At 38.8% G+C, this 24,772-nt stretch overlaps 2 protein-coding genes across 6 annotated transcripts in view; one reads left to right on the top strand and one right to left on the bottom strand.

The window, feature by feature from the left end:
* KDM4C (lysine demethylase 4C) overlaps positions 1-24,772 on the bottom strand; it is a 332,885-nt gene that overhangs the window by 202,172 nt on the left and 105,941 nt on the right. For all 5 annotated transcript variants that reach the window (XM_079790592.1, XM_079790594.1, XM_079790590.1 and 2 more), the window contains exon 8: positions 20,079-20,216. In XM_079790592.1, the coding sequence (XP_079646718.1) occupies positions 20,079-20,216 (138 nt within the window). The remainder of the gene's footprint in view (positions 1-20,078; positions 20,217-24,772) is intronic.
* On the top strand, positions 2,855-3,164 carry LOC307111242 (small ribosomal subunit protein uS14-like). The gene has a single exon (XM_079790984.1). It carries the CDS (start codon positions 3,002-3,004, stop codon positions 3,161-3,163), a length of 162 nt encoding a protein of 53 aa, XP_079647110.1. The 5' UTR covers positions 2,855-3,001; the 3' UTR covers position 3,164.

Raw genomic sequence — 24,772 nt, 5'->3', positions numbered from 1 at the left:
AGCTTATAATTTTTCCCAAAAAATTTTATTTTATATTTGTGCTGTGTGTCTGTGTGTGCATAAATGCTTCCTTCCCCTTTGCACAGCAGCTACACTATACAACAGTCAGAGACCACACGCAGTTGGCAATAGGTTTGGGAAAATTATAACTTCATTTCACAAAAGAAAAAAAACACTTGAATTTGATTACATTTTAAGCTAAACGCCCATACTTCCTATACATAAAATGAGCACTTATTTTAATCAATCTAGAAGGAATATAAACAATAGTATAAATATTTCTTATTGAATTCAGTTACATTCATTTTATCATATTTTCTTCTATATAAAAATATCAATCACAAATTTATAGTCAGCAAATATCTCTGACTCAAATGTCAAATTAGGTCAAATGCTATAAGGAAAACCCACTCCTAAAGGATTTTGAAGGAAAAAAAATGTAATGAGCCACTGCCCTCTGCTGGTGAAAAATACACATTGTCCATAAATATTTAATTTGAGAACAAAAGTAATGAAATACATTAATATTTAAGCACCAAAGTCTGCAATACAATTTAGTGACTTTTGATTATGTGGGAATGATACACAAACATATATTACATGTTTTATCAAAAGCTAATATGCAATTTCAGACTTTTTTACTACAATACATACAGAACATTATATTCTATCTGAAAATGGTTTCTAAGCAAATTTCCATTTTAATTCTTCCAACAATTATTAAATAATATGTGTCAATGATGCTTTTTGCCATTTTAGAATCCATGAGAAATGTCACCTTACTTAGAGGTCAATTAGTAAGTCTAGAATACAGTTTTAAATGCTTTAAAAGTACTATGAGCATGTATAGACACATTAACTATCCTCCTCACCCACAGTGAAATTCTGGTTATAAGGCTAAATATCTAGAAGTACATAGATTACAGAACATCTCTACCATGTGCTTATAAGACACACTTAAACGAGTTTAGAGCTCTCTATATAAATATACTTTTAAGAACTATAAAAATAATTTTATTGGATATTTTTCAAATAGCACAAAATAATACAAGAAAACAATCTTGTAAAAAAGAATTCCAACAACACAGAAGTAAAATATATACAAGATGAGGTCCCAGCTTTATATGGCTCAAATTCATGCCACTGATCACAGGCCACCATAATTAAGTAGGTATCCTTTCATTTCTTTTCTATCTATTTACATTTTTTAAAGATTTTTTTTAAAATCACAGCTTCACACTATACATGGCATTCCTTAATTAGCTTTTTTTATTTTTACTTCATATATTTTAGAGATGTTGTCACATCAGTTCATATAGATTGACCCCATTGTTTTTAATAGCTATACAGTAGAGATGTTCTACAATTTTATCCCATCAATCCTCTACTGCTGATAAGCATATTTTCACACCTGAAATGGGGGAAGGGATGTTATAAATATCCTTGCTTAAAATTGTCCACAAGAATAATTTCTAGAGTTATTGATCTATATCATAAATTGACAGGTTTCCAAAAAATAAAATATATAAGTGTAAATAAACAAATACTGTGCAGTACAGTTTTATTTTTGTCTAACATTTAGAAGCAACATGATTTTAAAATTTAAATCTCCAGTTGTGGACTCAATTCTTTTTAGTGACTCAAAGAGCAATCTAATCTTTAAAAACCAAAAGCTGGACCTATACAGAGGGAAAAACATTATCTGAGTATTCATATGCTTTTGACTATTTTAAAAAATTTACCTTACATTAAAGAACTATCAAATGTCATAAAAATAGCTAGTAACCCTCAGAATGACACTCTCACCACTTAGCATCCCATTGATCTTTCCTCATTATATGACTCTTTTATTTTATACCACAGTTAAAATCCCCAACTGAAAATACAAATAACTCTATAAATAGCACATTTCCTTGAAGTTCAACCTTACTCATCTTTGTTCGGTAATCCATACAACTCCAGTGATTAGTTCTGCTGTAGGCTTAAACCATAACATACAAAAAGGCATAAAATGGGCTGGCTTTGTCCTCCTTTCACTGAGTTATAAATTTCCTCAAAGGTTTATTAATGAACAGCACAGTCACAAACACTCAAGCTGTCATCAGGCTCCTTGCTGCTAAATTTACTGAAGCATGCACTCTACTGTCTGCACATCTCCACACACATGATTTGTAAAGCCACAGATCCACAGATTGGAAGTGATCTTTAATAAGTTCCCCCTGCCCCCCTGCAAACTGCCAGTCCCAAAGAATCCATCATCCTCTGTTAAATGTATAAGCTTATGAGTGAATGAATATTTAGCCTATAGTTGTGTCTTGACTTTCTGTTGAATACCTATTTCCCTCTGGGCCTTTCTATTTTCCCAAGACTGTAGTTGCCTCATTCTTTGCCTTCCCAGTTCAGTTCAAGTCAAGACACTTGGTTTCACAGTCACAGCCTCCAAGAATGGCAGGCAAAGAAACACTTTCTCTTGATCCCTTGGGTTATTATGATGGCTTGTCTTGCTCTGTGAAAATGAGTACAAAGAAAGCATTCTTTCAAAAGAGGCAAGTCCAGCTCTAGCTGGTTTGGCTCAGTGGATAGAGCATCAGCCCATGGACTGAAGAGTCCCAGGTTCGATTCTGGTCAAGGGCACATACTTCAGTTGCAGGCTCACAGGCTCCTATGGGAAATCAATGTGTCTCTTTCACATCAATGTCTCTCTCGGTGTCTCTGTCTCTCCCCCTCCATTCCACTCTCTCTAAAAAAACAATGGAAAGCCCAGCCAGGTGTGGCTCAAAGGTTGAGTATTGACCTATGAACCAGGAGTTTGTGGTTTGATTCCCGGTCAGGGCAGGAGGTAGCCAATGAATGATTCTCTCTCATCATTAATGTTTCTCTCTCTCTCTCTCTCTCTCTCTCTCTCTCTCTCTCTCTCTCTCTCTCTGACATTAATAAAAAATATATTTTTAGCCTTTTTTTTTTTTTTTTTTTTTTGCCTCGTTGCTACAGAGTCAGCAAGATGGGTCACCAGCCACTCTACTGGAGCCATCCAAGGAAATTCGGCCAGGGTTCTCATTCTTGCCACGTCTGCTCAAACCGCCACAGTCTGATCTGGAAGTACGGTCTCAACATGTGCTGCCAGTGTTTCCGTCAGTATACGAGGGACATAAGGTTTCATTAAGTTGGACTAAGTGAACTTCCATGAATGGGTCGTTTAAGACATCTACCTTATGACAGAATACTATCTCTTTGTACATAAAATAATAAAATAATAAAACCTTCAAATATAAAATACATTTTTAAATAGAAAAAAATCAATGGAAAAATATTCTTGGGTGAGGATTAACAAAACAAAACAAAAAAAGAGGCAGGTCTAGGGGACAGAGATGGCAGACAAATTAATAGACTATAGCTTCCCAAGAAAGATGCACAACTCCAAGAAAGGTTTCATGGAATACATACTAGTAGAGAGATTTTCTACAAACTTTATCAAAGACTTTTTTTTGTTAATCCTCAACAAAGGATATTTTTTCCATTGATTTTTTAGAGAGAGTGAAAGGGAGGAAGAGAGTTAGGGGAGCGGGAGAGAGAGAAACATTGATGTGAGAGAAACACATCGATTGGTTATCTCCCACATGTGCCCCAATCGAGTCAAGGGATCAAACTTGCAACCCAGGTACATGCTCTTGACCAGGAATCGAACCCAAGACCAATGCTCTAACCACTGAGTAACACTGGTCAGGGAACAGAGAGCAGTCCAGCCAAGCTGAAGCATAAAAGGATAAGAAGTGGTCTTATAAATATAGGTTGAGAGCCTGGAAATAGCAAAGACCTCCTTATCCAACTGCATGAACAAAGGAACCAGGAGAAAGATAATCTGTGACATTATGAAGCAGACAGGACATACTCCCACCTGGAACCTCTGCAACTCCCACAAAAGATGACTCTCAATCCCGCTTCCCTGCAGCTTCTAGCAGTATAAATCTTAAGACAAACAGGACATCTGTAACTTGCTGCAGGAACAGAGTGGGAACTGGGAAGGCTATGCATGTTCCACAGTCATGCACAGAGGAAAGAAAGCCCGGGTGGGTAAACAGTGGCAGCTAAGAAGAAAGAGAAAGAGAGGCTCAATCCTAGGGCCATAAGCAAACACTGGTTTCTGTAAAAAAACAAACAAACAAACAAAAAAAACACACACACACTCCAATACAATTGGAAAGCAAACAAACTGAGAATGATATTTGTGGAAAATAGAAACAAAGTCCATATCCTTAATTCATAATAAAATATTTTAAAATACTAAAATATAGGCTACTATAATTGTTCAAATATCTTAGTGATTTAAAAATAGGATTAAACCTTTTTATTTAAAAAAAGAATAATTCTTTTCATAACAATCTCAGTATTACCAAACATCATTTTCATGTTACTTATGTGAGTACAAATATTGGAAACAATCTGACTTGTCTCCAAATACTATTTGACTCAATAATTAGCCTTCTAACATATGATCCCTTAAGAAAAGGAAAGTTGGACAGTAATTTATGCATAAAGCTCTTTACTTGATAAGTATAATTGATAATACTGAAATCTGTAAACAAACTTCATAACAATAGTTAAATTGGGATTCATTCTTAGGATGAAATATTCAGCAATTTCAAATAGTGTTTTTGAGGGCTTTGAAGTGGCATAAGAAAATATTCAAAAACAATAGCATATAACAAGAATTAATGCTGAGCCCTAACGGGTTTTCAGTGGATAGAGCGTCGGCCTGCGGACTGAAAGGTCCCAGGTTCGATTCCAGTCAAGGGCATGTACCCTGGTTGTGGGCACATCCCCAGTAGGGAGTGTGCAGGAGGCAGCTGATGGATGTTTCTAACTCTCTATCCCTCTCCCTTCCTCACTGTAAAAATTCAATAAAATATATTTTTAAAAAAAGAATTAATGCTGAATCCTAAGCCCTAAAATGTTTAGTTTGAATAAGCCTAACTATATGTTTGATAATATTCCAATTTTTAAAAAATAAGTATGACAGAAAGCCTGACCTAGGAAAGTGGGTCTAAGATCTCATCAAATAGACTCTCTATGGTCCCACAGTATTTGGAATAACTAGAACACAAGACAAGGGCCTGCACCCAAGAGCCTAATCACAGGCCACTGGACAGCGGGCAATTAATAGAAGTTGAATTAAACTAAAAGACAGTTGGAAAAATTTGGTAAGCACTGATTAGTGGATCCTGGCCTCCTGCTTCAGAGATGAACCCACTGAAGACAAAGGTCCAGAACCACTAATCTACCCACTGAGGGGCAGACCCTACTGAGTGACTGAGGAAACAGGAAGGTGGGAGCAGGACACATGACATCCACTGAAGACAATTCCTTCCATAGTGGTGTCTGTTTGCCTTTATCCTATGGAGTTTTCCATACATTTCCTTCAAAGTGTAATAATTATAAAGACCAAGAAACAGAAAACAACTCCGAGACCATGTGGATTCCAGCAACAGAGAGAATCGACAGGACTACTCCAGCCAGGAAGACAGAAGAGAAGCAGTCCAGAGATGGAAGACGCTGACGTTGCCTTGCCATACTAGCAGTTAGCAGCTGTGCGTCACTGCAGGTTGCCCAGGACCAAACCAAAGAGAGTTGCACCTGCATTACCACCATTTGTCCACCATCCAGAACTGAAATGTCATTGCTGACATGTACACATAAGGAACTGTTTGTCATTGAAATTGGGTCGCAAAAGAACTGTTGACCCAGAAAGAAACTCATTACAGACTGATTAAAGAAAAAAAAAGACCAAGAAAATACATGTGATTCAATCTGCTATCGTGTCAATTGGTTCCAGATAGTAAATGAGGAAGATACATTGGCGGGGGGGGGGGGGGGTGGCTCTCTTAGAATGAAATCAACACAAACTAATTATTATCATTATGCCACTCTAATAAAGCTAAACTCTACATACAACCATTGAAATTCTAGGCCTGTAAATTTCCCCACCTGAAAATGTTTCTTTGAAAACACAGTGAATTACATCATCCCAATTTTCTTGATAATTCCATCAGTTACATGGTAATTAAATATGGTCTTTAGATCTCCATTGCACAACTCAAAGAGTGGATACTCTGAAATATGGATCTGAACCTCCAATTCTTTCTCTTCATTGTCACATAGGCTGCTCTGACTGGCAGGATCACCAATGTGAACAAAAAGTAACGTGGCAACAGGAACTGAACAAGAATCTGTGCTCAGCACCAACATTTTCAACCCAGCACTGAATGGCTGAATCAATCAGACTGCTTAAGCTCTGCCATAGTCTCCTTCCATCTCAGTAACACCAGCGCACATGTATATACTGATTGGGGGATGCGGGGGGAAGCACCAGGAATTCATGATAAGGAGACTACACAACAGAAACGCCTTTTAAGATCCACTGCTGTAGCATAAACCTATGTACAAATCTGAGAACAAAAGTTTATCTATTAAGAAGTCTTGGTCAGGCTTACTCAAACTAAACATTTTAGGGCTTAGGATTCAGCATTAATTCTGAAGGCCAGTTAACACAGCACCAAAATTCAGAAAAACCTAACATTCTCTCTAATCAAATGTGAAATACTAAAGCATTAAATCACACTTTCTAAAAATTACGGCCATGTACTGAAATGGATGCAGTTTTAGAGACATAACCCAGACATTTCAGAATTTAAACGTTCAATATCAAGTCACTCACTAGACCACTTAGGGGGAAAATATGTAATAGAGAAGTCTCACATAGGAGCTAAGCATGTTTGGAACACTTTCTCAGAAATCTTTTCCTTCATCTGCCCTTCATCCCCTGCAAAACAGCCTCCAACATGTGTCTTTACTGGCAGATTCATGCTGCATTTGTTCTTCAACTCTACTCTAGCATTCTCCCCAAAATAGAAAAGTATGCATTTAACTTTTTAAATATAGATGGTATATGTTCTTTGGTTGTTTGATTTTAAGAATGACATAAAATTAAAAGGTATTTTAAGCACCATCTGTTCCCTTGCAACAATGGGCAATAATTTCCTGATTGTTTTACTTCATGTACGTGTTTTAAATCTAGAGTACCCTTTATGATTATTGCAGTTCGTATTTTATTATTTTATGTAGCCCTCCTTGTCTATGTGTATATTTAGAAACCAGGCTGGGTTTTATCTCCCCTTGGTGCCATTCCTATTTCAATTTCCCATTATCACAGAACTGTTGAGAAAGTCATTTCGTTACTTTTTCCTGTCATGTCTTCCAAATTCACTGGGATAATCCTTTATGAGGCCAGAGAAATGAAATTAGAACGAACTTATTAAAATGTATTTGACCAATCCAATTCTTCAAATATGAGGACAGAACTCCAAATGCTGTCATTCAGTAAAACAGAACTATGATGGCATTAACAATTTTCCAGTATTAACTGTGGGAGAATAAGCTGAGATGGCAGGTGCAGGCAGGGCTCGTCAATAAAGACAGAACTGGAAACGTGCAAGTGCACCAGGTCTACGAAGCCATCTGCTTTGCATGAAGGGAATGAAAAGAGAGCAATGAACTAAGGCGTTCATTTTCAAAGTCCTGATTTGTTAACAAGATCTGTGCAATGAACTCTTATGCACTACTGTGATTCTATGATGCCCCTCAGAAAAAAAATCCACTGCAAACCATCTGTCATACTCTATTGGGATAAGTGAGATTTTTCTAATAAACATCTATACTCTAAAAATGTTTTACTTGCCATAAATACAAGATATATTCAAAGAAATGAGGTTAAAGGAAAGACATTGAAAAACAATGTAGCCCTGACAGGTTTGGCTCAGTGGATAGAGCTTCAGCCTTCGGACTGAAGGGTCCCAGGTTCGATTCCGGTCAAGGGCATGTACCTCGGTTGCGGGTACATCCCCAGTGGGGGGAGGGTGTGGGAGGCAGCTGATCAATGTTTCTCTCTCATCGATGTTTCTAACTCTCTATCCTTCTCCCTTCGTCTCTGTAAAAATCAATAAAATATAAAAAAAAGAAAAGAAAAACAATGTATTCAATACTGATCATCTTTGTGTTGATTTTTAAAAGAGATATAAACATGTGGATATTTTTTTAATATATTTTATTGATTTTTTACAGAGAGGAAGAGAGAGGGATAGAGAGTTAGAAACATCGATCAGCTGCCTCTTGCACACCCCCTACTGGGGATGTGCCTGCAACCAAGGTACATGCCCTTGACCGGAATCGAACCTGGGACCCTTGAGACCACAGGCCGACGCTCTATCCACTGAGCCAAACCAGTTTCAGCAACATGTGGATATTTTTGAAGGGATATACAAGGAGTTGTCAACAGGTTTTACCTTTGAGGAAGGAATTGGAAGAGGTGTCATTAAATATTTTTCTGTACTCTTAATTTTTTTAATCATGGGCATATATTAATTATTTTATTTTTATACATTTGAACAACTGGTATTAGGGTAATAATATAAAAAAACATAGTGATTTCCTTTCAAATAATTTTCTGTAAAATTAAAAGTATTCTAGAACGATACTCAATGATTCCCGTATCATTTGGCATTTTAGTTATAATTCAATTTTTGCTGATAAAACCAGCACTACAACAATCACCTCTGTAAATGAACTTTTGTCTGTATTTCTGATTACTAGTACTTCCTAGGAGTGTTAAGAAATGGGTTAAAGGGCACGGAGATGTTGAGGAATATTAATACATACTACCTACCTTCTTTTGTGGATGCTTATGTTGACATCCTAAAACTAACAGAAGGGCAGAGTGCCCAGTCTACCAATTACATTCTTATGTCAAATAGACTTCCCTTTTATATTTACTAATACAATACAAAAAGAAATCCTTCACTATTACTTTTAATAACACTGAAGTTCGAACAATTTTTCAATTGTATTTACCAGCAAAGAAAAAGTTTTCATGCACTTCAATAATCATCAGAACAATCTAATTTTTAAAAAAAATTTAATACTTAAAATTAAAGAACAATCCAAATAAAAATTAAAAAAAAAGAACAATCCAAAATATACATTCCTGAGAACTGGGAATACTCTACCAAGAATCGGTGAAAATTATCAGTAGATCTTTTAAAATGTCCTTTATGAAAATTAAGAAGTTGTTGGAAACTACCTACTTTTTTCAAATAAAAACCTGGAGCATATAAAAGCCATGTGTGGACTAGAGTCAAACTTAGCAGGAATCTCTAACACCCATGATGATTTTCTTTCCAAGAATTTACAACACATGGTCTTTCAAATTCAGTATGAGGCCCAGGAGCTAGAATATGTTTTTTGGAGACAAAAGAACAGCTCCTTCAAATTCCTCCCCTCAGCAATCTGGCCCACAGAACCCCAGACACTGTTAGTTGATGTCATTTCTTTCCATGCTGCCCTCATTATGGTGGAAAGTAAAAGTGAATGGATGTGAGAAATCAGTAGAAATATATAAAGCAATCCATCTGTCCAGCCTGCTGTTAGCACGTATCCTGCAAATACTGTCCCCACGGCCACTGCTTCTCAGCACCTCAAGCCTGAACTCTGCTGGCTTCCCCAAGTTAGTATCAGGGAGTTCCTAGGCTTAGAAATGACCCACGATGAATCACTTTTTTAAATGCATTCAATGCTAGAGGATGGTGCTAAGGTGACTGCCCCAGCTACTGCCCCCACCCTCACTACAGCTGGTGGGGCACCAGTTAAAGCTCTCTCCGCAGGTATGGAAACTGCAGCTCACAGAGGCAGGTGACACAAGTACCCCACACAGAACCAGAATTCTAACATGGGATGTGATTGGGTTGTTTTGGGGTGTTTTTTTTGTTTTGTTTTGTTTTTGTTTTATTAACTTTGGGGTACAAAAACATGGGCATAAAATAACAAATAACACTTTTATTTAGGAAGGAAGAACTCTGGACTTACAGCAATGACCATTTGTATTTCTGACAGAGTTTTGGAAAATAAAACCCTGCATGCTTTCTCCGGGTTTTGATTTTTAAACAGACCTTTTCATGTCTCTGGTCTGGTGTCCAAAGCATGGACTTTGTTACGTCTGATCCCCTTATGATTGTAGGCTGCAGATTTCAGTGCTTCCTTGCCCTCATCTAGAAAGAGAGATGCCCATCCCACTACTCTCCTAGGGCAAGCTGGCATTTTCCTCTATTTCTCCACCAATCCTACTCTTCTTTCTATTTCACTAGGATTGACCCACTGAACTGATGCATCATCACTGGAACAGGAAACAGGATTTCCCTCATGCCAGACAGGCCAATCACTGAGCCAAGGTCAATTCCCCAAACTGGAATTCTGGAAGAAAAATGCAGGGAAAACACAATCCTAACCCACCACCTATCTCCCCAGTCTCCACCACAACTCTTCAAGGCTCCTTACATATTTAATTTTATTTATTTTCATAACAACTATAAAGAAGCTATGTCCATTTTACACATGGAGAAAGAGCAATTTAGACAGGTTAATTAAGTAATTGCTCCAATGAATCAGAGTTTGGCTAACCCTTAAATTGTACCCCTTTCAACACTACAAAATAATGTTTCCCTTACACATGATGAAATGATACCCATCAGAATTACATGTAGCCTGAGAGAAATTCAAGACAAAGAATACTGCTCTCCGAGCCCCTGCCGCCTCCACCACCCTGCGTTGTCTCCCTTGAGTGCTCTGACAGCAATCTTACGGAGATCAGGGAACCTGAACTACCTGACTATATTTCTAATTAAGCATTTTGAAGGGAGAGGCAAAATATAATTAATTTTATAAAACTTTGAGATTACACATGGAACATAGGCATGCTAAAATTTTTCTTCCATAATGGTTTCTAGCCTTTCCTAAAAGATTATAGAGTAACAGCAATAACAGTGAACTATATGTATATATGTGTATAATCCTCATCCCTTGCCCCCAAAATACTGATATATCTAACTATAAAATAGATAATTTCCCAATATTAAGATTTCTTTTTTTTCACATTTTTAATAACATTATAACTCTAGGTTGAAAATTCCCTTACTTATTTATTCATTAGTCATACTTAAGCATAAAAATCTAAATATCAAACAATAACAGTAAGAGATGTAAAATCATAAAAATTACACTCAGCACTATAAGCAACAAGGCATAAAAGTGTCTCATCAATACAAATGAAAGACAAAAACAATGCCTGGCAGAATTAGCTGTAAGCATTAAATTTTATAAATAGTGTCGCAAAGAATTAATCAGTGCTCTAAGCTATTGTGTTGGAAATCATCCCTTCAGAGTGTCCAAGTGTCCAGAAGACACTCTTGTTTTGCCTCCCTTGTTTTACAAAAAGGCAAAATATATTACTGGCCACGGTTTTCAGGGGATAAAAGTCTAGTAAATTAAAAATAATAGGCGCTCTAGCCGTTTTGGCTCAGTGGATAGAGCATTGGCCCTCAGACTGAAGGATCAGTCTAAAAATCAATGGAAAAATATCCACAGGTGAGAATTAACAAAAAATAAATAAAAATAATAGGCATGCTAACGGAGGAAGAGAACTAAGCATTGGGCTTCTATATTACATCAGATTTACTTAGGGTCTCCCTAACTGGGGACACCTTTTTTCTTTGAATTGACTAACACTGATTCTTCTCATTGCAAAGGTGCAGACTGTTAAAACAATAAGGGAGATTAATCATGGGTTTCCTCACCCATTCTTTATTCCCTCTGATATTTAAATATCAAAACCTACTCCACTATTACCTCCATCACTTTCAGTCTTCTTCCTGAGAAGGGGCCCTGGCATTGGCACAGAGAGTGCTCTGTGGCCACAGCCCCTCCGGGAAACTGCCAGACTACAGTTCTACTCAGCAGTTTCTGAAGGAGGAGTGCCCATCCTTTGTCACCTTACTCAGAGCAGAGGGAGGATAGATTGTGGATCCACAGAATAAAGTCTAATTGTAGCCACTGACCTCAGTGAAATCCCATTAAAACTTTATTTTCATTCAAAGAGGTTATATCAAATAATTAAGCAAGCAAAAACTTCTGCACTGAGGGCTTGTGCACGTGTTGCTACTGTTCCATCCGCAGAGAACAAAAAGGGAACCAGTGACCTTGGCCGGCATGCCTTACTTAAGAAGTACTCTTTCACACTTAGCTCTTCCACGGAGAATGAAAAACCACTGTGTGGCTGGGCCAGGAGTTTAGAGCCCACTTAAGGGATTTTCCCCAAGTCCTCCAGAAACTAGCTTTTTCTTTAAATTATGTGTGTGTGTGTATGTGTATGTATGTGTGTGTATGTATATGTATATGTATATGTATATGTATATGTATATGTATATGTCTTTTGAGAGAGATAATGGTTAAGAACAAACAATTAGAAATTAGATCATAAAGTTTCCAAGTGAATTAAACTGCTAGCCAAAGGAACCATGGCCAGCAACAGGAGTGCCTTCATTCGAATGCAGCCCCAGTGGCCACAAACTGATCTTTACTACTGCCATGCTGCCTCCTAAGCACATCTGTACATTTTCAACTACGGCTTTGAATCAAATTAGGAACAGGACCCCTATTTTTTTCAAATATATTTTTATTAATTTCAGAAAGGGAGAGAGAGATAGAAACATCAATGATGAAAGAGAACCATTGATTGGCTGCACACCCCCTTTTGGGAATATAGCCTGTCACTTAGGCATGTGCCCTGACTAGGAATCAAACCATGACCTCCTGGTTCGTAGGTCGACCACCGACCCACACCAGCCGGGCCAGGACCACTATTTAAACATTATAGCATCAGCAAGGAGCCAGGGCTGGCCAACCTGCTTCCCTCAAACATCTCCAAGTGTTCTTTCCACTACCCCACAGAATTCTGGATCACCACTGACCAGAACACACTCTCCCAACTTCTCCCCTCCTCTCCAAATCTAGGACAGAGCCTTTCATGTAAATTTTTACTATGAGTTTACTATTATAAACACTAGAAAAGGCAGCAAAAATAGTAAAAAAAAAAACAACAAAAAAAAAAAAAAAAAAAAAAAAAACCACCCTAAAGCTTCAAAACTACTGCAGTAAAATTTGGTCCCTGGATATGTACTACTATTTGTAATACTTCAAACAATAAAAAAAAAAAGTTGAAAAAAAAATTTGGTCCCTGGTAATCATAAAAACATAGAGGGTGGGGCAAAAGTAGGCTTATGCTTCTGAGTATGCAAAGCACAGAGTTTATTCTTAGATTAGTTATTGAGTTTATTCTTGTATTATTATGTTATTTACTGTATTATTTTCCATATGAAAAACTGTAACCCTACTTTTGCCCCACCCTGTATGCCAAGGTAGGTGCATCCTCAACTTTGTTTTGATTCTACACACACACACACACACACACACACACACACACACACATCTTTTTGTCCAGGCTGAAGCTTCAGAATCCCCCTCATTCCTCAAAATGACAGATGGAGTAGAGAACCTCTGTGGGGGGTTTTCCCACTTAAAGAGCAAGGTAAGAGGTAATGATGGTTGCTTTATGGGTTGAAAAAGAATTCATATGTAGGTTTCTCGACAGGGCAAAAGACGACAAAATAAGTGTCCATTGGCTTTAACAAACCAAATGGAAACAGATGCCAGAAAGAACGTGGGGCCACCTGGTGTCAACTTCAACTTACCTGGGACAGGATAATTTTGAATCTTCAGGAATCTTGAAAGTGATCCCACAAATTACATACTATTTAATCCACCCCATCCAGGAAATGAGTTCAGGAAATACAGGGCACTGGGAGCCAACCATCTGCCTCCAAACCCAGCTTCACCATCCTCATTTTGTGCATTTCCCCAACTCCCCCAGTTCCAGATGGGGCTAGTAGAGGAAAGAAGGCATCCATCCAATTGTCTCTGAATCGGCACCATCAGTTACATGTATGAAGTGCCCTGGACAAGGCCTGGCATGTTGTGAACAATCAATGGCAAGTACTATTACTCTCAAACTATATGAATGTAAAATGGCTTAAAGACAAATTAATTTTTTTCAAGGGTATGTAAGTTATTAAAAAGCCAATTTACTTTCTTAAGGTAATAACATAAATTAAAGCCTCAAAAAATATATTACCGTGATTTCAGATTAGCAACTAAATGTCAATGGCACGAACCATATACCCACTTATATTTAAATCCTATAATCCAGCCAAATTTAAGTTAGCAATAAATGAAATCCGGCTTCCTTGCTCTGAGCCCCCGATATCTCTCCTGCAGACACAACATATGTCAATCAATGAGCTTTCTAGTCTACTACTGGAAGTCTCTGATTTTCTGAATACCACAACTCAACACATAATCGGAGCAAAATAGGGACAAATGTGAATATGTTCTATCTAAATATCCCTTTGAAGTATATAAATACTCCCTAGCTAGAGTACAGCTCCTAAGAACATGAGTTCTTATGCTTCCTTTTTTCTACATAATATCGTCTATTCTTCCTTCGAAGCTCTGTAAAAAGGACACCACAGAGCACTCGTCAGCACTGTTGTACAGTACCAACAGGGCCCAGGAAACAGAAGCAAAATAGAGGTAAAAAGACAAAATGAAGAATATAAAATCTCCATGGCTCACAAAGTTTATGTTATATGCATTATCAGACACTTAAAATTAGAATGCCAAGAACTGGTAAATGAGCAATGTGCAAAATAATCTATATTTTCTTTCCTTCATAAGCCACAAGAATAAAGAAATATCACTCGACTAGTATTTTGTCATTTAAAGAATATTAAAGTATAACCTAGTGACTCACCATTAAAATGATTCCTGATGGTTTTAATAAATACTGCCCAAGATAAAAGGTTTTTTGGGAAGGATGCTACCTGATTTTTAAAAAAAGAAACAAATTTAATTTTACAGAAGGATTGAAATACAAAATAGAATGAGCCCATATCGTGGTTTTTGTATGTGAGACAATCTCATAATTGAAATCCTTCCAGATGAAAGGGAAATCAATTTCAAAATTCTATCATCTCTTTTTAAACTTGTTGAAACGTTTGAGGACTCAAATATCAGAATGCTTTAAAATTAGATTGTGAGGTAACGCTCCTGGAGTGTAATTTTTCAACTTTTTGGCATATAATATTAATAGAGTATCACTTAAAGTAAAATTAATGCAAAATAAGAGATAGCATGTTGGAGTCACCAACTATCAGCTCTCCTTCCAAGAAGATAGCATTACTTGTCGTGCTATAGATATGTCTCTCACACTGCACACACTTCTGATAGTGTAGGCTAGACATGACTGTCCCCAAGACAATGGTTCTTTTTTACTCAAGAAAATCCGTACAGTAAATAACTTTTCTTCCCTTTGAGACAAGCACAGTGCTTGAGGCTGCTGCAACACAACAACAAAATATCTTCACAAATGTCTCCAAACAGTCAAGCTGAAAATCTAAGCCAAAGTTTCATTTAACAGCCTGTCAGTTTTTTGATGTGAAGCTAATGAATGCAGTGGCAAACAAATCCATCAAACCTAACATCAAAACAACTGCACTTCATCCCACCAAACGGAAAAATGAAATACAACCTGCAGGCCAGCTCTTTGATCCAACCCAGGCAGGAAGCAGCCCTATGTGCCACCACGTAATCATGGACTCCATCTCAGCACAGAAGAAAAGAATACTCCACAAACGGGAAACATTCACCTCGACTATGCACCAATACCTCATTTCAATTGTTAAGCTATGTTACATATTTTTAAATCTCTACTAGAAAAAATATATATAGCATTTCACTCTAGATTACTATTAAAATGCCTAAAATAAGTAACAGGATAGCAGGTTCCACTCATAACACAACTTTACAAATGGAGGTTTGTAAAAGCCCTCTGCTCCTTATGAAGTCTCCTTGAAGAGAGAGACTACACGTCTTTCTCCTTCGTACACATGCATGCAGCACAGTTCCTGGGCAGAGGAGGAACTCGCTGAGCACTCTCCAAGCCCAGCTCTGCCTGAGCCAGTAGGCAAATGGGCATGTGGCTATCCTGAACATCCCCCTCAAAGTTTTCAGTGAAAATCTTACCCCTGATTAAGGAAATGGGGAAAATTACATAGTGGCCTTGTTAAGTAAGTATGTCCCCTTGAGACAGAACTTCTGATCTGCAGTATCATGCAGGATTTGCTATGTTCTGTAATATCATGCAGGATTTGCTATGCTATATTTTGCAGGTCAAGAAAAGAGAGCTGAATGATCCTCAGTGAGGAGAGAAAGAAAGAGGAACAGTAAGGGCCTGGGCATTAGCAGAAATTTTTAGAAACAGGGATAGTCAAATTAAGTTGGTTTTAAGGCTATGAGGTCAATGTCTCCTCACGCCCATCTCTGCCCATTTTCTGAGAGTCTTCTCCACAACCACGGCATAAAACAGCCTTCTGTGAGACAAGGCAGTTTGGGTAGATGTGAACACACCAAAAGGCAGTGAAATAGTCACATGATTATTGTTTTTGTTGTTGTTGTTATTTAGTTGAGAATATAAAATATCCAGGAATTTGCTAAAATTTGGAAAACAGCTATTTGGACTTAGCACAAATAACAGAATGGGAGTTCCAGTCAATGTTAGCCATTTCTTGAACAAATATCACACACCAATAGGTCAGTAATAGAGTCAAAAGAAACCCACAGAAATCCGCTCTTCCACCCTACTCCAGAGAAGCCACCAGATGGCAAGCAGCCAACGACAAAGGAAGCGGTCCTTGATCCCTTGCCAGCGCCACCTCTACTCTCACTTTGCTCTCATCAAATGGGTTATCCTCCAAGGGACGAATTCACAGAAACAAGCATGGTGCCCACACACAGCAGACAAGCACTCTCAGAATAAAGAGAGCTTCATTCAATAGCAGCCACCTGCATGGGCTGAAAAGGTCCTGTTAACCAAGTCTGCAGGCCCTTGAACAGAGACCATCAATATATCAGTGAACCTGGGGATTATCTTTTCAAAACCTAGTGGTTTTTTTAAATAAAAATTAGTCTTCTGTAACAGTTCTTTTCCAAGTCATGAAATCAGAGATGCTGGTTTGTAATATATGAAATATAATTAGTGGAGACCCCACATTAATTAATTTTTTGCTGCACCACAAACAGATACTATATGAGATGCTTTTACATACTCAAATCAGATACATGACAGGTGAAGCAGATGTCATCCCCCAGTGCTTAAACCATGAAAAGGTATGCCATTGCTTTTCAAATTATCCCTCCCAAATGCACAACTCACCATCACTTATGACAAATAACTGTTTTTTTTAATAGTTATCATTTAGGATAAAGTGAAGAAGGCAAAGAATTAAGAAAAAGTAACACATTTGGTCATCTTCAAAGCTAAATGTCCTTTAAGTGCAATCCATAATTAATCTACCATACATTACATTTGTCCCCAGCAAACACAAAAACTAATACCACATCACTAATTTTCAAAGATTAAAAACTACATGTGTCTACGCATATGTACACACACACACACACACACACACACACACGCACACAGTAATTTCATAAGGCTGCCTAAAGAAACAGACCTGAAAATCAATAAAAATATATACCAAATAAATTACAAAAGACACCAAAATCTGCACAAAACACTCCATCACAGCACACTATAATGGAAGAGAACTTACTAACTGAGACTAGTCAAGAAAATATTAACATTGGGGAATATAATTTAAGAAAGTATAACGATGTTTCAGTGAAAATTTTTAAATTGTATCCATTACAAGTTTAGTTTCTGGTTTTAATCAAAATAACTAAAATTATTTACATGATTCAAAGTAGGTTCTTAGTATATCACCGTATCAGTTATTCATTGGAACTCTCTGTGGTAGGCACAATGCCTAGATACCCATGTCCGAAACCCTGAAATCTGTAACTATCATTTTACATGACAAAAAGGACTTTGTAGATTGCTTGCTCTGAAATGTAGAGAACCCCAGGCAAGAAGCTGAGAGAGGCCTCTAGCAGCAAAGGCCCAGCTGACAGACAAGAAGGAAAGGGGAACTCAGTCCCACAACTGCAAGGAGCTGAATTCTGCCAACAACCTGACAGCAAGGAAGTGGGTTCTTCACCAGCCTCCAGTAAGGAGCCCAGACCCCCAGGCACCTTGACTTTTCACTTGGTGACCTATAACCTACCGAACTCTGAGAAGCACATGGGCATTGTTTTAAATCACTAATTTTATGGTAATTTGCTACAGCAGCAATAGAAAAAGACTACATTCTCCGAGTAGCACCACCTCGCCAAAAATAAGGGACAAGTTGAGACAACACCTAAAAACATATAAAACTACAACAAATTTAAATTGACTGCCCAAACTGCATTATAACCATTGAATACTGCATACCTAGTAAAATACCCAGAACCAAGACAGTCATATCTTTGACTAAACTGAAATCTATAAATCAACACAGCATGAGTGCATATGAACATACCTGAGTTTTTTCCCCCTCACAACCAATCTATGGGATAGAGAGGTATTTCTACTTCACAGAGGAAGAAACAAAAAGAATAAATAACTTTCCTGATGTTACATGGCTAGGTGGAAGAAGAAAAGTTGGGCCTCACATCCCTGCCTCCTCCACCACAGTCCCCTGCTTCTTAACAACCCCACAATTCTAGGTTCCAACAGCTGAGATTTCAGAAAGGATCACTACTGACCTCTCTGGCTTGGTCACACTCCACTCCACATCCACACGTAAAAGTGGACACATTTCAGGCTTAGGGAGAAGCTATTTTGGTCAATACCTTGAACTAGATCTGAAACATAGTCAACAAACACCAACTAATTTTTTCTGGAGACTCTGAACAGCTGTGATAGCTGAGTTACTACCGCAATGATTAAAGATGCAAACTATAAAATAGCAAACCCTGTTCTAACCTCGAGGCTATGACACTGTTTCAATGCAGATACCAGCATTACATTTATGCAAAACAACACTGCAGTAGCTAGCCAAGGTACATACACACTGAGTTTTCTATTTTTTTTTATTAGGTTTATTGTAATAGGCAGGATGGGTAATGGGAAGAAATAGTTCAGTTCTGTTCCTTTCTAAATTACCCCTCATAAATAGAAATTACTCAGAAGAGAAAAAGTCTTCTAATAGCAGGAGCTTCCTTTTATGTCATGAATTCATTCGAATGCTTCCTGAGCTGCCAAAGGGCTATACTTTTATTTAAATATATTATGCAATTTTCTAAATACACATATAAATTAAACTTGGAGTTATCTGTCCTGCATACTAGTATATTTGCATCCAAGTTTTATCAGTGTAGAATGAATAATACTCACTTGTGCCATGCAGTGGCCAAGGTAAGGACATGTAAGCTGTGTGTACCATTTTCCACTAAATCTATGTCAATTTTGCATACTCTATAAAATGCATAGTTTCATTAACAAGCTGCCCTCTGCCAGCCTGCACTTTTGCTTTAAAAGCCACAGGAAAGACAGCAACCTAATAGAAGCCACCATCACTTTGAAGCTGCCCTCTATTTAATGCCACTGAGGGAAATTAATTAAATTTTATAGAAGTTGTTGCTTATGAATGAAAATACACAGTATGTAAAACTAAATTAAATATGCTGGGTGCAAGATGCAAAATTTTATCCCAAATTTAACATGAAGATATATTTCTTATTCTACATTATTACTTTTAAGAATTTATTTCTGCACTAAGGTAAGTTTTAATCATTCCTTCTTATCATTCTTCCTCAACTTACTACAATTTTACCAGACACTTTTCTTCTGCAAATAGTTGTTTTTTAAGCCATGGACTGAATTCTAGCATGGAGTTCAGTCACAGAGCCACACAGGGAGCCACTGGAAAATCTCACACAAAAAACAATTGGAGGCCTTAAGAGAGAAGCAAATATCAGTTGCATACAATTACCTCTCAAGGTAAATTATTTCACATTAATTTCAAAACAGATAAATATAGCTACAAATGGTAATACAGCCTGTGTTAAATAAATATATTTAGTCTGAAATAAATTACCATGGTAAGAGGTCAAACACAAATGCTACAAGTGATCTTAGCTTTCTCACTACACTAACCAGAATACACATTTAATTTATGCTTTATTTCTGAGGCATAACTTACCAATTTAGCAACTTTCCCATAGTCAATCCATCTGACAGTAGCAAAATTTGTAGATTCTGCACAGTTGAAACCATGATTAAAACCAGCATGGTAGCCATATGGGAACGTGATCATAAATTCTCCAGCCTCCTGGGTGATCTGCAGGGTAGAAAACATATAATATTTTCCAATGTAAGACTTCCCAAATTGTGAACACAAGTAAAATATATTTCCTAGAAAAAATACAGAAAAAAAATGCCATGACATCAGAGCTGTACCAGTATAAAAGAAGTACCCCAAAACCCTTTACTTAATTCTTTAATAGTTCTTCGGAAAACTTTTCAAAGACTTTTCTAAACAGGGTTTAGTTCAATCATTCAATCCATAATCAAAGATATCATATTTTATATTAAAACATCTCTGTTATTCTAATAAATTTGTTCACATAATCAAGCAATGTGTATATTTTATTATTTATACACTAGAGGCCCAGTGCACAAAATTCGGGTCCCCCTCAGACCAGCCTGCACCCTCTCCAATCTGGGACCCCTCGGGAAATGTCCAACTGCCGGTTTAGGCCCAATCCCGGGGACCCCCAGGGATCATGCCTAAACCAGCAGTCAGACATCCCTCTCACAATCCAGGACTGCTGGCTCCTAACTGCTCACCTGCCTGCCTGCCTGATCATCGCTAACTGCCCCCCCCCCGCCAGCCTGATCACCCCTAACCACCTCTGCCTGCCAGCCTGATCGCCCCTAACTGCCCCACCTGCCGACCTGGTCGCCCCTCACTGCCCCCCTCTGCCAGCCAGGTCACCCCTCACTGCCCCCCCTGCCAGCCTGGTCACCCCCAATTGCCCCCCTGCTGGCCTGGTTGCCCCAAACTCCCCCCCTCCTGGTCTGGTCACCCCTCACTGCCCCTCCTGCCAGCCTGGTTACCCCACACAGCCTGCTGCTCAGTCATTTGGTCGTTCCTCACTGCCACCCCCTGCCAGCCTGGTCGCCCCACACAGCCTGCTGTTCAGTCGTTTGGTCATCCCTCACTAACACCCCTGCCGGCCTTGTCGCCCCATGCAGCCTGCTGTTCGGTCGTTACCGTGAGGGCGTCCTGACCAATTTGCATATTACCCTTTTATTGGTATAGATATGTCTATATTAGAGGCACGGGGCACGAAATTCATGCATGGGTATGGTCCCTAGGCCTGGCCTGCGATCAGGGACATCTTCCCCAGCTGCCCGCAGCCAGCCCTGACACCTACTGCCACCCACCCCATTCCCCATTCGCTATCGGGTGATCAGAGCCTGCCGGGCGGGGGGAAGAACCAAGAGGTCGGCCGTTCTGCCCTCTTGCCGGCCCCGCCCCCACTGCTGGTTGCCCTCTGTGTGTGGGGTGACTGGTGGGGCAGGGGCCTTGGCTTGGCACAACCTGCGTCCCCCACCACTCACCACCCAGTTCCCCGTTCGGAGCCTGCCGGCCGGGGAAAAGAACCAAGAGGTAGTCAGTGCACCTCATAGTGACTGGTCGGAGCGGTTGTTCTGGTCATTCCACTGTTAGGGTCAATTTGCATATTACCCTTTTATTATATAGGATAATTTTTTTTATTTCAGAGAGGAAGGAGGAGGGAGAGGGAGAGAGAGAGATAGAAACATCAGTGATGAAAATCACTGATCAGCTGCCTCATGCACACCCCCCACTGGGGATTGAGCCCACCACCTGGGGATGTGCCCTTGACCGGAATTAAACCCGGGACCCTTCAGTCCACAGGTCAACACTCTATCCACTGAGCCAAACCAGCTAGGGTGTATTTTATTATTTTTTAAATTTTGCATTGTTGGAGTTATATTAGGACATATCATAACTGACATTTTTCAAGTTAGAGCTGCAAAAACTTTGATAGTGGGTGTTGAACAGGTGTCATTATGAATTCCTATTGCTAAAGAGTTGGTGGTATTCACCAAATTACTAGTATTCTTTTATAATACTTAGAAAACATTCAATTAACCATATTTCACTTAATAGTATAATTTCTATCAAATAATTATTCAAATAAATGTATATATGTAGGCATGTGTGAAAAATGCATTTTTAAATATAATTAAGAGAGAAACCAAGATGGCGGCATAGGTAAACACCTAAACTGCTGCCTCGCACAACAATTTCAAAACTACAACTAAAAGACCAAACAGACATCATCCAGAACCACAGGAAGGTTGGCTGAGTGGAAATTGTACAACTAGAAGGAAAGAGAAAAGCACACTGAGACTCAGAGGAGCTGCAGGAGGCAGAGGTACTGAGACGCGCGCGCGCACGGAGAGGACTGGCAACTGAGTGCGCGGCTGGCTTTCTCAAGCAGGAGGGAGACAAAACCTCCCGACTCAAGAACTCCAGTTCCGGGAAAGACTCTGGGGACCCAGAATCATTCGGGGAGAAACTGGACTGTATGGCAGAACTCGAGGGCAGCTTTCTCTCAGAGGTGCTTGCAGCGATTACCGCGGGACACTGAGACACAGGGGCCTCTTAGGGTAGAGCTGACGGGAAGCCATTGCTATCTGCTCCGCCCTGAGACTCCGCCCCAGCCAAGCTGACCACTGAGGCTTTTGCAAGTCTTGTCTCATAAGGATGTCTCCAGCACAGAAGTTCTCCCATCGTAGACGCAGCTGATCCTCACAGCCAATTGGCCTGGAGGTCCATTTCTCCCAGTGATACCAACAACAATCAAGGCTTAACTACAACAAGACTGCACACAGCCCACAAAGGGGTGCACCAAGAGTGTCCACCTCAGGTAACTGGGAAGGCTGAGCTACTGGGCCCTATAGGACACCTAGCACACAAAGCCACTCTATCAACTCAGGGAAGCAGCCAAAATGTGGAGACAAAGAAACAGGTCACAAATGAAAGAAATGGAGGAAAGCAAACGACTGGATATAGAGTTCAAAACCACGGTTATAAGGTTTTTCAAGAATTTTCTAGAAAAGGCCAATAAATTTAGCGAGACCCTCAAGGATATGAAAAAGGACCAACTAGAAATTAAGCATACACTGACTGAAATAAAAAATATTATACAGAGACCCAACAGCAGACTAGAGGAACGCAAGAATCAAGTCAAAGATTTGAAATACAAAGAAGCAAAAAACACTCAACCAGAAAAGAAAAGAAAAAAAGAATCCAAAAATATGAAGATAGTGTAAGGAGCCTCTGGGACAACTTCAAGCGTACCAACATCAGAATTATGGGGGTACCAGAAGAAGAGAGAGAGCAAGATACTGAAAACCTATTTGAAGAAATAATGACTAAAAACTTCCCCCACCTGGTGAAAGATATAGACTTACAAGTCCAGGAAGCGCAGAGAACCCCAAACAAAAGGAATCCAAAGAGGACCACACCAAGACACATCATAATTAAAATGCCAAGAGCAAAAGACAAAGAGAGAATATTAAAAGCAGCAAGAGAAAAACAGTTAGTTACCTACAAGGGAGCACCCATATGACTGTCAGCTGATTTCTCAACAGAAACTATGCAGGCCAGACGGGAGTGGCAAGAAATATTCAAAGTGATGAATAGCAAGAACCTATAACCAAGATTACTCTACCCAGCAAAGCTATCATTCAGAATTGAAGGGCAGATAAAGAGCTTCACAGATAAGAAAAAGCTAGAGGAGTTCATCACCACCAAACCAGTATTATATGAAATGCTGAAAGGTATTCTTTAAGAAGAGGAAGAAGAAGAAAAAGGTAAAGATAAAAATTATGAACAACAAATACATATCAACAAGTGAATCTAAAAATCAAGTGAATAAAAAAATCTGAGGAACAGAATAAACTGGTGAATATAATAGAATCAAGGGCATAGAAAGGGAGTGGACTGACAATCCTCGGGGGGAAAGGGATATGGGGGCTGCAGGAAGAGACTGGACAAAAATCGTACACCTATGGATGAGGACAGTGGGGGGGGGGGGGGGTAAGGGCAGAGGGTGGGGTAGGAACCGGGTGGAGGGGAGCTATGGGGGAAAAAAAAAGAGGAACAATTGTAATAATCTGAACAATGAAGATTTATTAAATTTTAAAAAAATAATAAATAATAAAAATAAATAAATAAATATAATTAAAATTACATAAATCAATCAGGAGCTAAAAAGCAAAGATGAAAAATGTATTTATTTTCATTTTGAAATTTTTTTAAAAATCTTATTTTCATAATCACCAAATCACCCAAAATACACCATGACCTACAGAAAAATATTAAAGATAAATTTTTCAGAGTTTTGCGGGGGGGTTTTGTGTGTGTGTGTGTGTGTGTGTGTGTGTGTGTGTGTGTGTGTGTTTGATAATCCTCACCCAAGGATATTTTTCAATTAATTTTTACAGAGAGTGGAAGGGAGGGAGGGTGAGAGAGAAACATCGATGCGAGAGAGACACATCGACTGGTTGCCTCCTGCAAGCACCCCGGGCCCAGGAATCAAGCCTGTAACCAAGGCACGTGCCCTTGACCAGAATCAAACCCGCACTATCTTCAGTCCGTGGGCCGAAGCTCTATTCTTTGAGTCAAGTTGGCCAGGGTCAGAGTTCTTTGTTTTTATTTTTTTAATTAGACTACTCTATAATATATTATCAAGTTTATTGCTCTCTAGTTCATTTAGTCACCATGGCTCATTTCAATCCTTAATGTTGAGAAATGAATATATGGGTATGTATATGTGTGTAAATATATAAGAGACA

This window comes from Cnephaeus nilssonii (genome assembly GCF_951640355.1).
Source record: "Cnephaeus nilssonii genome assembly, chromosome: 14".
NCBI classification, from domain to species: Eukaryota; Metazoa; Chordata; class Mammalia; order Chiroptera; family Vespertilionidae; genus Cnephaeus; species Cnephaeus nilssonii.
The sequence above is the reverse complement of the archived record's forward strand: the minus strand, read 5'-3'. Positions and strand labels throughout refer to the sequence as shown.